Source organism: Mus pahari, chromosome X, assembly GCF_900095145.1.
Source record: "Mus pahari chromosome X, PAHARI_EIJ_v1.1, whole genome shotgun sequence".
NCBI classification, from domain to species: domain Eukaryota; kingdom Metazoa; phylum Chordata; class Mammalia; order Rodentia; family Muridae; genus Mus; species Mus pahari.
Window position 1 is genome coordinate 39,629,182 of NC_034613.1, and position 14,318 is coordinate 39,643,499.

The 14,318-nt window shown below is 38.6% G+C and overlaps 1 protein-coding gene across 1 annotated transcript in view; it reads right to left on the reverse strand.

Annotated features, from left to right (window-relative positions):
* LOC110313299 (fibrous sheath-interacting protein 2-like) overlaps positions 1–14,073 on the reverse strand; it is a 31,570-nt gene extending 17,497 nt beyond the window's left edge. The window contains exons 1-8 of the mRNA XM_021187328.1: positions 13,975–14,073; positions 13,435–13,560; positions 12,622–12,783; positions 12,066–12,155; positions 11,629–11,768; positions 10,615–10,756; positions 9,879–9,989; positions 9,296–9,413 (exon numbers count right to left, since the gene is read on the reverse strand). Coding sequence (XP_021042987.1) covers positions 9,296–9,413; positions 9,879–9,989; positions 10,615–10,756; positions 11,629–11,768; positions 12,066–12,155; positions 12,622–12,783; positions 13,435–13,560; positions 13,975–14,073 — 988 coding nt within the window. The remainder of the gene's footprint in view (positions 1–9,295; positions 9,414–9,878; positions 9,990–10,614; positions 10,757–11,628; positions 11,769–12,065; positions 12,156–12,621; positions 12,784–13,434; positions 13,561–13,974) is intronic.
* Positions 14,074–14,318: the final 245 nt, after the last annotated feature.

Here is a 14,318-nt window from a genome sequence, read left to right on the forward strand (position 1 = left end):
TCACATTCTTTTTTCATAATCTTTTCTACTGTCTTCTTCCTTGTATATTTTTCTCTATATCTGTCTATAATTTATGTATTTTATCTATGTATCTATTGATGTATTTATGCATCTATCCATCTATCTACCTACCTACCCACACTCCCATACTTCTGCTGCCTGCCTGCCTGCCCATCCATCCATCCATCCATCCATCCATCCATCCATCCATCCATCCATCCTATTTAACTACCCATGTGTCCACTGATTACAAGTCTACCTATCAGATATATCTCTATTTTTCTTGCTCATTCCTGACATTTAAACTTTTCTCCTTACTTGGAGCTTATATAACTATCATTCCATCTTTCATTAGTTTTTAAAAGTATTTTTTACCTTTTCACTCTAGAGAAATATTTCCCCACCCCTTTTCTCTCTTAGTTGTCTAATGCTATTATTTTTAGCTTTCCCAATCACTGCTCCTTTTCAGATCTTTTTGTGTTTAACTTAAATGTATTCTTCTTCCTTCCCTCCTTCCTTCCTTCCTTCCTTCCTTCCTTCCTTCCTTCCTTCCTTCCTTTCTCTTTCTTCACTCTCTCTCTCTCTCTCTCTCTCTCTCTCTCTCTCTCTCTCTCTGTCATTTAACTATTTTGTTTTTGAGACAAGCTCTCACTATATAGCCCTGGCTGGCCTAAACTTGTCATGTAGACGGGGCTGGTATAGAATTCATAGAGATTGGATCTGCTTTCTCCTGTTTCCTCAGTAATAAGATTGAAAGCATGCAGCACCAGACCCTGGCTATTTTCTTTTTTTTAGAAGGAGTCTTGCTTTCAAGCTAAACTGGCCTTGAACACATACCAGTCCTACATTAGCCTCCAAAGGCTGGGGTCACAGAAGTGAGAGTACATGCCCATTTTAAAATTTATTTTCTTATCGGCACTTCCTTTTAAACTACTTTTCTCTTTTATGAAAAGTCTTGTTATAGGCATCCATTTTTTAAAGCTTTCAGATAGGTTCTCTGTAATCCAGGCTGACCTCAAATTGCTTTTTATTTATTTGCCTCTGAAAAAGCTTTCTATTTATCCTTTCCTTTTTACTGTGTTTTTATTAAAAAAAAAAAACAGTGATTTTCCTATTTCTTTTTTCCACTTATTCTCATTTCCTTCCTGTCTAATTGTTACTGATTCATGCTACACATTCTTGTGATATGTCGATAATCCTCTTCAATATACATCTCTATTTCCTTACCAGCTACAGTTCTATTTTTCTTATAGCCCTGCATTTCTAAACTTCAGTTTCCCACTCTCACATTTTAATATTTAGCTGTTTTCTACACTTATAACTTGAACCATCTTTCTCATCCTCTCTCTTCCCTTCCTTCTTCCTTCCTTTACTGCTCTTTTGTCTCTTCTCACTTCATTTCATTCTTTTATCTTGTCCACATTCCTCTTCCTTCTTGCATGCCACCCTTTATATTTCTCTGATTTCATTCTTCCATCTTTTGAAGCTCCTTTAAAATATTCTTTCATTTATCTGTATCTTTTGTTGAATCCTTAGGACTTTGAAAAGACATATCTTTTAAATTCTATTTTCTACCTATTCTTTATCCACTTGCTTGTCTATATTGTCATATATGGTTTTCCTTTTCCCTAACTCTTCAACTCTCTCTTGCATCACCACAATTATATTGCCTCCTTTCTCCAATCATCATATTCTCTCCCTACACATAGCTGTCCTCTTTTATCTAAATGTCTTTTATTTGCCTAAGCACGGAATCTTCTACTTAGCTCCATTATTTGCTTTCTCTCTGACTTCAGTTGCACTTAATTCCCTCAGTGGCTCCCCATTTTCAACTCCTCTCTGGCTTTTTCCTTCTCCTATTTTCTTCTTTTCTTCCATTTGATCTTCCTCTATAACTTGAACTCTTTAAACATTCTTGTCTTCTTCCCTCACCTCTGCTTTCTGCTTCCTCGTTTCCTCCCCTCCTTAAACTGGTATCTAGAGACTTGCTTGATGATTCCCTTAGAAAATCCTGATTTGGCTCTCTTTACAGATGGGAGTTCCTTTCTTAAATATGGATCTTCAGAACAAGATTTGCTATAGTTACCCTTGCTGACACCCTTGAAAGGGAAGCATCCCTCCAGAGAACAGAGTCCAACTAGTGCAATCAATAGCTTTAACCAGAGCTCTAAAGTTAAATAAGAATAAATGTCACCATCTACACGACGGATGACCTTTTATTCCTCCATGCCTATACAGTGGTATGTAAGGAGATTTTACTCAATTATGTCTGGAGACCTCAATCTTCCAAAAAAAAAAAAGTCAAAGTAATGGGCTCTTCAACAGAACTTAATGAAAATGACCAATAAGTTAGCCTCTCCTGAACCTCTCTCTTCCCCTTGCCTCTGATCCAGATCAGAAACTACTCTCATGGCTGTGGTTTCAGCCCCAATAAAATGCTATGTTGGAGACCTTTTCTTCTTTATGAGTTCTTAGCAATTAAATATGAAACAATCATGCAACTTTAGATCATTTGCAACAAAGTATTCACAAATGCTCAAAAACATGGCCCTTACTATCAGGAAGGCAAGCCCTCTTCAGTCTTGGGGGATGGAGTGATGGTCTGACTAGGATTTAATAGGTTCCCATCCTTAAAACCCATTTGGAAGGGACCCTATACGAAGTTGCTCTGCCCTTTCTGCAGTAAAAGATCCTCAAATTGACTTCTCGATTCCCACAGCTGCCTCAGACCTTGGACCACACCCTCTACATGGACACTCCAACCCAAAAGAAGCCTTGTTCTTTTGAATAAGGAGCTTATAAAAGGCCTAAGGTATCTCTTCACACAAAGTAAACTGATGTTCTGTTACCTTCAGTGTCCTGCTGAGCCTTCTTTTCTCCAGCCCTCCTAACTTTTATGGATTTACTTCCTCCATTCTTGGGGCATGCCCCCAATCTTTTAAAATATCCACCCTTTGCCAACACCTGCACAAACTAGATGACAACTTACACCCATAGGCTTCCTTTCCCTGGGTGTCCTCATTTGTGGGGTACTTACCCTTTGAACCCTGTAACAATGGTGAAAAGAGTGGGGGCACAGCATGGTAAATGCCTTCAGGGCACAGGTTCTTAAAGCTTTCCCCCACATCTGAAGCCTTTACTAACTTGGGTTTTTTTTTTCCTAACACAGTCTCTTCAATAAAATAACTTTCTAAATGTAACCAACACTCCAATTCTCCAAGCCCTTCCTTGGAACCATCCACAACATCTTGATATGTCCCTAGAGTTTATGTCTACTAGTTTTTACTACACGAACTCCAATGAAATATTAACTATCTCCACCAAGTTCGACAGTCTACTTGGCCTCCACCATGCAGGCCATTAAAGCTCAACCGTAAAGCCTTGACTCAGTGGAAGAGCTCAGCCTTTTTCATTTCTGAGCGTACTTTGTGCTGTGATTGAGATCCATTAAACACAAGATGGTTTTCATAATCTGAAATAGGTCTTCTACCTTTTACCATAGCTCATTAGAAAAACCTCTAAATGGAACCCCTGACAGCTGTTAGTCTTCAATACCTTTTCGCAGCCTGAAATAGTTGTAACTGCCTTTGCCCTAATCCTCTTTCCCCAATACCAAGGGCAGTTAGGGCCACCTGTTCTGAGGGGGTACTGAAGCAAAAGACAGTTAGGCAGGCAGTTAGGGATACCTCTTATTAGCATGGATTGAAGCAAGAGACAGGCAGTTAGGGAGGATTGAAGCAAGAGGCAGTTAGGCAGTTTAGGCAGTTAGGTAGTTAGGCAGTTAGGCAGTTTAGGCAGTTAGGCACTTAGAAGTAAGACCCTGATCCAACTACCTCAACGGAATTTCCTGACACTAATTCCATGTGAAGTCTTATGACCTTTTGATGATTATTTTAGTTAATTATGGACCTCTGGGCTCAGGAAAGAAACCTATCATCTTATGCACCACAAGACAAGTCACCTTTAACTCCATACCTGAAGTTTTCCTATCTTCCTCTTTGTCCTGTAACCACTTAAAAATGCATAGTCCTTGGCAATTAATGCTGTCCTGTCTTGAAACTCTTCATGCATTAGGAGTTCTCTTTTCTAATAAATGACACTGGTTAGAGCACTCAAGTCTAAGGGCTTCATTCTTTATTGTCTAGAGGACAGGATCCTGCGACCCCAGCAACTTGTAACTCTATGCATTCCAGCTTGCTGCCTGCTGCCTTTACGCTTGCATAATTCTGTCCATCTTTAAAATAGTTTAATAGTATATAATAGTATATAAAACTATTTGAATGAGACAAAGGGAAGTATTTTATAAACTATTAAAAACTATCGAGTTTTATATACTATTTTACTAGACTAATTTTTGTTTTTCCTTTTCTTTCTTCCCACCTTTTACCTACTTGCTTACCTTCCTGCTTATCTATCTATCTATCTATCTATCTATCTATCTATCTATCTATCTATCTATCTATCTATCAATCAATATATCTCCATCCATCCATCATTTATCTGTCTCTCTATCCATCCATCTACCATCATTGATCAATTTTCTGGGGTTTTGCTCTTTTTCTTGACCCCCACTTTTAAAATTTGTCCCCTACAATATAATTTCACTTATATTACCAGTCCCTACATCTCAGTCTTACATTCCCTCTCTTTAACAATTCATCCCTTATATACTTTCCTTCTTTTTATCTTTCTTCATTCAAGATTTTTAAATTTCTATATTGCTCATATTTGAAAATGTTTTTTACTTATTTTACTTTTTCTGTATTTTTTTATCCTGTGTTTAACTCCTGGCTTCTCTGTTTTAAAAAGAACAATAAGAGAAGAAAAGGCTAAACCTTACTTCTTAGTAAATAGGTACTAACAAGAAGTAAGGAGCCCCGCCCTCTCACCCAATGGCTTAAATCACTTGACGAGTCAGAGCTTTAACACAGTTGACAAGAGACTAAAAGCATATCTATACTTCCTTCCTACAAATATCACTGAACAAGTTCCTCTCCTCTACCCGTTCTTTTCCTCCCTTTCCCACACCAGTATTTTCTTCTACTGCTTTTTCATCTTCAACTTCTGTTTACCTGCATGTCTGCCAAAGTAACCACTTACCTTCAGAACTGCCAAACGTCTTTATGTTTTATAGGCTTTTAGAAAGTAACCTTCTCCTCTTCATTACCAACTGTGGATGTGCCCCTTTAAAAATTCTTATCTAACCTCCCCAAGTCCCTCCCTTCTCTTCTCCATTTCTGTGTCTCTAATTCTCAGTTCACTTTTGCCTGTTTACAGGATGCTTTTCTTTTCTACATCCTCCCCTGACATTAGTTATATGCCTCCCCTACACTTGGCCTTTCTCCTTTCCTCTGTCCCTAGCTTCCATTTTCTTTTCTTGCCTCTTTTTTGTGACTTGGTTCATATTTGCTTTTGATTTTCCTAAATCACTACAGCCCCCCTTTTGCTCCTGCAGTCTGGGCCTGACTTCTGCCTTTAAAGTCTGTCCTCACATCTACCCATCTTCCCACATACATCTGTAGCAACCACTCTTTATTTTACCTTTCTCTACTGATTCTTCTACTTTCCTTACTTTTCTCATCATTGGCTCCTAAAACTTTTGCTTGCTGAACTTCCACAGAAAACCCAGTTTGGACAAAAGTCTTCCTGCATCAGTTCAGCCACCACTTTCCCTAAGCCTACCTTTGACTACCCTCAATGCCTAGGCTGGTCCCTTGTTCTCGTCCAGTCCTCAGGGGCTATCATATCTCCCTGGTCTTCAGCAAAAGTCAGTAAGTCGCTTTGACCAGATCCTCCTCACCTCTCCTCTGACATCTCTTCCCGAATTTTGTATCTGCCAAGCTCCACTGACTCAACTGTTTCCACTGCCTGTGCTCTGTTCAGAGTCCAGCTCTCTAGTGGCAGATGCCCCAAGAACACAGTTGGAACTGCTGTCTAGCTCTTGTTTTTGAAATTCCCCTTTCCTTATTTTCTTTCCTGGCTTCTGTTGTCCTCTTCTTTTACTACTTCCATGCAAAGTCCCCTTTAAATGTCCTATTTTCTTCTTTAAACAATCTTTTATCTATTCCAATCAGTCATTCCTTGTTCTGTATTTTAGTGTGTACCCTTAAACCTTTGTCTTTCATCAACAGTGGTACTTAGTCTGCCTTGCTGGGTTCATCTTTTGTTTTTATGAGACAGACCCTTACTTTGCAGTCCTCAATTTATAATTATCTTGTCTCAGACTTTTAGGTGCTGGGATTACAGATATGTGCCTGTCTTACTGATCTGTTTCCTTTTGAAGTTTTCCCCCTTCCTTCCCCTCCCTTCCTTCCCCTATCTTTCTTGCTTCCTTCTTTTTACTCCTTTACCTTCCTTATTTCCTTTCCCTTGATCTCCAATTCCTTTCCTTTTTCACAATTCTTCACACCTTTACCAAGCTCTTTCCTGCCTTTTATTTTTCTCACACCATCTTTCTACTGACTCCACACACTAAATTTTTCTTTCCACCTCTTTTTAACATTTTTTGCTATTTTATCATTTTATGTGCATGGTGTTTTGCATGAATAGTCTGTGAACCAAATGAGCTGGTACCCTGAGGCCAGAAAAAGGCTTTGTATCCCCTGGATCTGGAATTACAGTGCTGATCTGCCACATATGTCCTGGGAATTAAACCTAGGTCTTCTGAACTGGAGAGTTACAGGCCTCTGTCACCTGATGTGAGTGTTGGAACCTACCGTGGTCCTTTGCAAGAGCAACAAATGTTCTTAATCACAGAACCATCTCTCTGCTTCCCCGGGCTCGTTTTTTATTTAAGTCTCTGCTTTCCCTCATCCACTTTCCAATGTCTTAATTTACTGGCTTCATTTTAGAATTCAGTCTGCTGAATTGCTTCCCCTACCAGATCTGGTGTATTTTTATACTTTTACACCTTAAATCCCCACAATGTGCTTGATTTTCCTGCTCTCTTGAGAGTTTTCTTTCTATCTGTATTCTTTCTCTTTCTACTTCTTGTTGGCTCTTCCTGTTTTACTTTTATTTCTTTTTTTAAAAAATATTTTATTAGATATTTTCTTCATTAACATTTCAAATGCTTTCCCAAATGTCTCCTTTACCCTCCCCCGCCCTGCTCCCCTACCCACCCACTCCCATTTCTTGGCCCTGGTGTTCCCCTGTACTGGGGCATATAAAGTTTGCAAGACCAAGGGGCCTCTCTTCCCATGCTCATGGATTGGCAGGATTAATATAGTAAAAGTGGCTCATGTCCTGTTTTACTCTTAAAATACACAGGAACCTACCTATCTACCCAGGATAATCTCTATTTTCTTTCAACTCTTTAAGTTGAAAATATCAAAATATCTCCTACCCATATTGTACCAGTTCTTCAGTGTGTCTCAACTACTCCATTCTCTTTTAAGTTTTTTTTCTACTTTTACTTCTTTTTTACTTAGTTCATTTTGGTTTTCAAAGCTTTCTTTTGCTTTTCTTTCCCCTCTCTAGACTTCAACTCCTTCATTTCTCCTTTCTCATGCCATTTCCTTTTATGAGTTAGCATATTATTTCCTCCTCTTAAACTTTTCTCTTCTCTTTTCCTGCTCTGCTGTTTTCTGATTTCTTTCTGATTTGTCAACATATGTTTTAGTCTTTTTAAAAATTGATACCCCTTTCCCCAACAAGGTTTGGATTTCTTACTGGCTTCTTTTCAAACTTATCTTCCACACAATCCCCTTTTCTTTTTTCTTGTTCACACTGACTTAAAAAAAAAAAACAATTTTTCTTTCTTTTTTATTCTTGTTATTTAGTCCTTGTCTTTGACTTTTCATTTCTTTTTGGCTTTCTTTCCTTTTCTATCCTTGCTAGTTTTCCTTGCTTCTGTACTTTCTCCCTCTTCCCTTTCCTCTCCCTTTCCTCTGCTCTCCTACTTTTTACTCCTCATTTCTCTTTTACTTCCCTTTCTCTCTCCCATTTCTTCTTCCCTCCTCCCACCTCTCCCCCTCCCTCCTCCCATGTTTATGCCTCCTGCATCTCATTTTCCTTCTCCCATGTTTACCCTCTTTCCTCCCATGTGTACTTTCCCTCCTCCCATGTTTTCCCCTCCCTCCTCCCATGTTCACCTGTCCCTCTTCCCATGTTTCCCCTCCCTCCTCCCATCTCTCTCCTCATCTCCTCTTTCCTATTTCCCTCTATCTTTACTCCTTCTTCTTTCCTCTCTTGTTATCCATTTCCCCTCCATTCCTCTCGCCTTTCCTTCTTTTAAATCCTTCCTCCTCTTCCTTCCTTGCTTCTTCCCTTTTTTCACTCTTGTCTCTTTTCCTCCTCTTTCTTGTTCTCTTCTTTCCCCTCCCCTTTCCTTTCTTCCTCCCTTTTATCCTCCTGCTTCTCTCCCTCCTCCTTCCCTCCCTCATTTTCTCTTTCTTCCTCTTTCAGACAGCATCTTTTGCAATGTAGCTAAAGCCTCAGCAAGCATGCTGTCCCCTGTTCCTTACTTCCTTTCTGGATCACCACCTCCCTTCCTCCTAGCCTCTTCCCCTTTGTCACTTACAGACCCCTCTTTCCCCTCCTTACCTTTTTTACTTACTGTTAATTTTTGCTGCTCCACCTCTTTAGCTTTGTAGGGTTGAAGTGTCTTGGATAAACCCTGCACAGTTTCCCTGTGTGTGTTGGAATTTCTTCCATACCACAATCTTTCACTCTTTTTTCACTAGCTCTCCCTTGCTTGTGTTTCTACTCTTCCTCCTTTTCTACTTCTGCCTAGCTATGATGTTTTTCATTCCTCCCCACCCCACGATTAAATCTATTAAGGCTGGATTCTACTGATTTTCTTCTCTCGATCCTTGTCTTCATTATTTCTTTCATATCACTGTTATCTACTAGGTGTTTCTTGTCCTTGTTTTCTATTGTACATTGTAATTCTCTCCTTAGGTCTTTGTACACTATCCCTTTAATTTCTGAAAGTTTTTTCAATTACTGGTTTGCTTTATTTCACTTTTTAATGTTTTCTTTAACTGTCCTACTTCTCTCATCTTCTTCTGCATTTCTGACCTGTGTGTGCTCACTATCTCTTCCTAAGGCTTATATATATATATATATATATATATATATATATATATATATATATACATACACACACACACACACACACACTAAATCTGTAGCTGGAAAGTGCTTCCCACAGTGCTTGGCAGAGGTATTGTGGGCCCCTAGTACTTCCTTTTGCATGGGGCTTTTATAATCATGTGAGCAGAAGGTGCTTACTGTGTGGTTGTTCAGCCTCCACCTGTCTACTTTGTCTTTTCTCTTTTTCTCTCTTTCTCACCTGTTTCACTTGGTCTTTTGCTTTCAGAAGTACTTCCTTCCTGATTTTCTTCTTTACTGTCTTTCTCTTGAAACTTTTGTAAATGGTAGGCAATTCTTTTATGTAGCATTACTTGTTTCTATCAAATATTAAAAAAAAACATGTTAAATATGTTTCAAATTTAAATAGAAACTTGTCAGTAAAAATACAACACAGATGACTTCAAATGTGATGATGTACCTGAAGTACACCTTTGTTCCTGTCTGGAAATATCTAAATTCACAATGAATTTGAAGAAATGCAGTAAGAGGTAAGTTTTTAAAGTGTAACATAAAATTGTGTGTGATATGCATGTGCTTGTTTTCTTACCAGCTGGAAATTAAAGCTAGGATCTTCTGCATGCTAGGCAATCCCTTTACTCCTTAGATAAAGTATTTTTCATAACTCAATTTAACTTAACTTTCTGGGAACTCTTTAAATTACAGATTTACACTAGGATGGGTCTCTTCATTGATAACTATCTTCTGAAAATCCATACTTCAAAATATAAAAATGTGCCAAGAGCCTTTCTTAAAATAGCCCAAGACCAGCAAAAGCTGACTACCTTTCGGTTAATTTCTTCTCGGATTTTCCGACGATGTTCTTCAACTTTTGTTTCTCTCTTAACTTCGTCTCCGATCTTTGTCAGAAGTGACAGCTCCTTGAGTTGCCAATCCTAAGGGACATGCCATTACAGTGATCATCATATGTCTATTTCATTTTAAAACTATTTTCTCGCTCTTCAATCAATACACCAATTAGATCAAAGCAATGGCCTAACAACATTTGGGATGATAATAAAGCAAATCTTGCATTGGGGTTTGGATGTACTTATCTGAAATCCATTGGGAATGTCTTGATGGATGCAATGGAATGGAAAAGGAATGACACTGCTTTGTTATTAAAAGCATTAATCCAGCACAACATGACTCTAAAGAGGAATTTCAAAAGATATTGGCAAAAGGGAGTGGTTTTTTTTTTGAAGTCAGAGAGGATATCCCATGTAACTTGATAGTTATAAAGGTATTCTGACAGAGAAACTATACAAATAGCCATGTCAGAGCTCATGTGGAGCTCAAGGGACAACTCTCTAGTCTGAGCTCTCGCCTAATTTCCCATGTGTTCTGGGACTTGAACTCGGGCCATCAGGCTTGTATAGGAAGTGCTTTTACCCATGAATCCATCTGACTGCCCTGGGCTTGCTCTTTAAATTGAAAAGGAACTACACATGATATAGTGACCAACTGTTTACAAATAAAACAACCATACAAGTTTCCCATTGAAAATTTATTGACCCTTACCGCTTCAACTTCTTGGTGTAGGCTTAGCCTTCTTCTAACATCATCCCAATGTTGTTTGTCTTCTTCCTTCGTTACAAGTGTACTTCGTCTTCCCACGGTGTCTTCAATTTTGTCTAGTTCTTTATTAATCATATTTAAATGTCTAAATAAAAGTGAAATAAAGGAACGTAAAATGGATGTTTCTTTTAGGATACCTACCACTCTACAACTATGGTAGAGCAACAGGCATTCTGGTAGAGTGTGAGATGAATCCATGGATTATAGGAGCCAGATAATGAACTGGCTTTCAGTTAAGATACGTCTCATTTCTCTTTCCCTTCTAAGAGGGAGGTAATGTGTGATTAAGTAGCTGAAGGACGATGCACAGTTGGTAGAGGAATGGAATAATAGTTGCATTAGTCTTAAATAAAGTTGCTGTAATTTGCTCATTGTGGCTTTAAAGTAATTTAAACTTCTGTTTAAAATGTGTTAATAATACTCTCTCTTCCTTTGGTACCTCAGGCCTGGCTCTCACAGGATTGGTGATTTGTACTTTGGATTTCTAGAACAGTTTGACTTGGGCTGCTGCTGGCTCTAATTTCTCAGGTAGAAACTTACCTTCCTAGCATTGTTATTAATGTTCTTAATCTCTTAATGAAACTCAATGTACCCTTATAATGTTTTTTGAATTTAATTATGTGTATGGGTGTTTTGCCTGTATGTACGTTCTTGCATTGCATGCATGCAGTGCCCATGGAGGCCAGAAGAGGACATCAGATTCCTTAGAACTGGAGTTATAGATGGTTGTGAACCACTATATGGGTGCTGGAAATCAGACCCTAGTTCACTGGAAGAATATACAGTACTGAGCCAACTCCAGCCTGCGATGATGACTTTTTGATTTCCATGTTGAAAATGCTGAGGAACTTAAGTGTATCTAATACTTTATGAATCCATCTTCAATTATTTCTCATGTTTTTGTGGTTTGGGGTCTTTACAAAGTACCCATGAAATATTTGTGAACTATGACTCTACCTGAGTTTAATCAAGCGGTCGTGTTGAGGGCTAGCTTTTTTCCCTTCTTGTAGCAACCACCACTGAAACTCAGCAGCGGCAGCACTGTCAGAGGCCCGTCTCTCTTCGTTTAGTTTGTTTACTTGACTTTCGATTATTTTCTGCAAGAAAATAATTATTGGAGGTTATATATTTGACACAATAGATGTATCATTTGACATATTTTATAAAATGTAAGGTTACATAAATGTTTTGAGTTTTAAAAGCTGCTAATTCTGCTAATCTATTTTTAGGCCTTGCATGGCCCTTTCCCACAAGTCAACTTTTTAATGCAAAAGTCAAATGGGCTGTCTTCTACAAATTCTTTATAGAGACTGTATTCCAAGAACATTTTATGGAAATATTGTGCAAAATTTTTTATGGGTCCCAAATAAAACAAATGGAAATGTTTAACTTACTTGTTCTCTTACGTAATTCCGTTCAAAATCAATTTTTAAAGTGGTAAGATATTGTCTGTATTTGTTCAGCTCTTTTAATGAACATACGACCTACAAATCCAAATATGATAAACATTATTATAGAATTGTAAAAATTATAACACATTTAGTGAAGGGGATAAGATCATTCATTTTACTAACAGGTTTAGGATCAAGTATAATGATATGCGTTTTGTAACATTTTTTTGTAATCACTATCATTAGGCAACTGAACCTCCAAAAACTTTCTAAATATCATTTCACTAATACAGTTCCATGTCAAAATTTCTTAGAAACATGAAAAACAAAATGTATCAGTGTGTTTCCATACCAAAAATGGTTTGGTAATTATCTTTCCTATCATTCAAAAATGGCAACTAGAATGTTTTTACAAGAAAAACAGCCACCCAATACTAAGCATTTTATTGACTTTCTTCTGTGGTATCTACCAGTGGTCAACTAGAAGCTGGCCCAGTATCACAGCACTTAGAAAGTGCTAAGATTTTTTTTTGCTGGTCAGAAGTAGGCCTCAACGCACTTTATTATTGCCGGTAACGTATCCGTCTCTTTTGAGTTTCTTGAGAATATCTTTTCGTTTGAAGTATGATTTTAGGTGTGGATCATGAAGACTTTTGTAGGTTGTTTCCATGAGTTTACAATATGGGTCACTAAGGTTAAAACCAAAAGAAGGCTGGAAAAGCTGCCAAAAGAAACAGATTTGAAATTAATAAATACAATTGCAAAATTCATGAGATCACATTTTAAAACACCAGTTTATTGAAATTATAATGTTCATTGAAAAAAATATAAGCAGACACCAAAGTGAGAGAATGTGATGGGCTGGTCTGGCTAAATACATTGTCTTTCAATTTCCCTCTTATCCTCTAGGTCTAATCTTTGGGTTAGTATTAACTCTGCTTGATCCACCTATATAACCTCAACCTTAGTCCAATTCCTGTATACATAGTTCAGGGTAGACTGTCAGGAGCAAGTGGAGAGAGTACATGGTAGGCCAGAAGAACCAAGGCACAGAAGCAGAAGTCATCATACTGTACATGAGTAGTTCAGAATGTCTTCAATTTGTCAAGTTGATGCTGTGGTTAGAGAAAAGTCTGGAGAGAGTGCAGCTTTTTCTGGGGCTTTCCATTATTAAAGTGGGTTTAAGAAGGTTAAAACATTGTAGCTTATTTAATTTCATTTTATTAAACCATTGTAGCTTATTTAATTTCATTTGTATTACAATTGTGTATCACCTACGTGATACACAATTGTAATCATATCATGATGTTTCAAATTCAACAGCTAAAAAGGGTAAAGCAATCCACTTAAATACCATTAAAACATAGTTTACCTTTTCGCATATATTTGTTGTGTAGAATATAGTATTACTTCCTGGGATAATAGGCAGTTTGGCCCCGAGAGGCATATCTAACAGATTAGCTGGTCCAATCTTTGGAATGACAGGTTTCTGTTTTTTCTGTGGAAAGAAGGTAGAAATTTTTGTCTTTTCTACTAGGAAGTACTCATTTAGCTTACATCAGTTGACTCTTCAACCAGATAGCACAATCCAAGTTGTTAGGCACTTGGGTGGAAGAAACTCCCTGCCCACCACCCAAGAAGGTCTTGCCTCACCAGTTCGTAAGCCATTATCCTACTTTTGGGTCCTGCCCAAGAGTATCAGCCAGTGGCACCTTGAATCACTCCTTTCCCCAGTCAGAAGGTGACCTTAGTTAAAAACAAAAAATAAAAATCCCCCAACCCCCCCAAACCAACCCAAACTGCCCTGTTTCTGTCCTCCAGCCCAGGCTCTATCCCCATCATTCCACCTTCTGCCCTGGGCAAGAAAGTAGGACAACGAACAAATGGACACTGTGGATAGGTTGCCACCCACCTTACTACATGTAGTATCTTTGTTTGTTGGGCTGTCAGAAGCCGCTTTGTTGGCAGCAACTTCAGCAGCCTTTAAACAGTTGTTTAGGTACAAGTCCATGGCTACCCAGCAGCCCCCAAGGGCTGGGGACTGGGGTAGCGGACTGCCCTCAGGTCTCCTTTTCTGCGACCGTCTCCTCCAGTGTCCTGAACAAGACTGAGCCAAGGCCCCGGCTACCTGGGTAACAGGACCTCAAGGACGCATACATCACAATGCTGCTTTACTGGCGTCTTCAGTAGGTGCCCTGAAGGCCACGCCCAATGGGTGTCGCCCCTAAGACGCGTCACACCAACAGAGGTTACCCC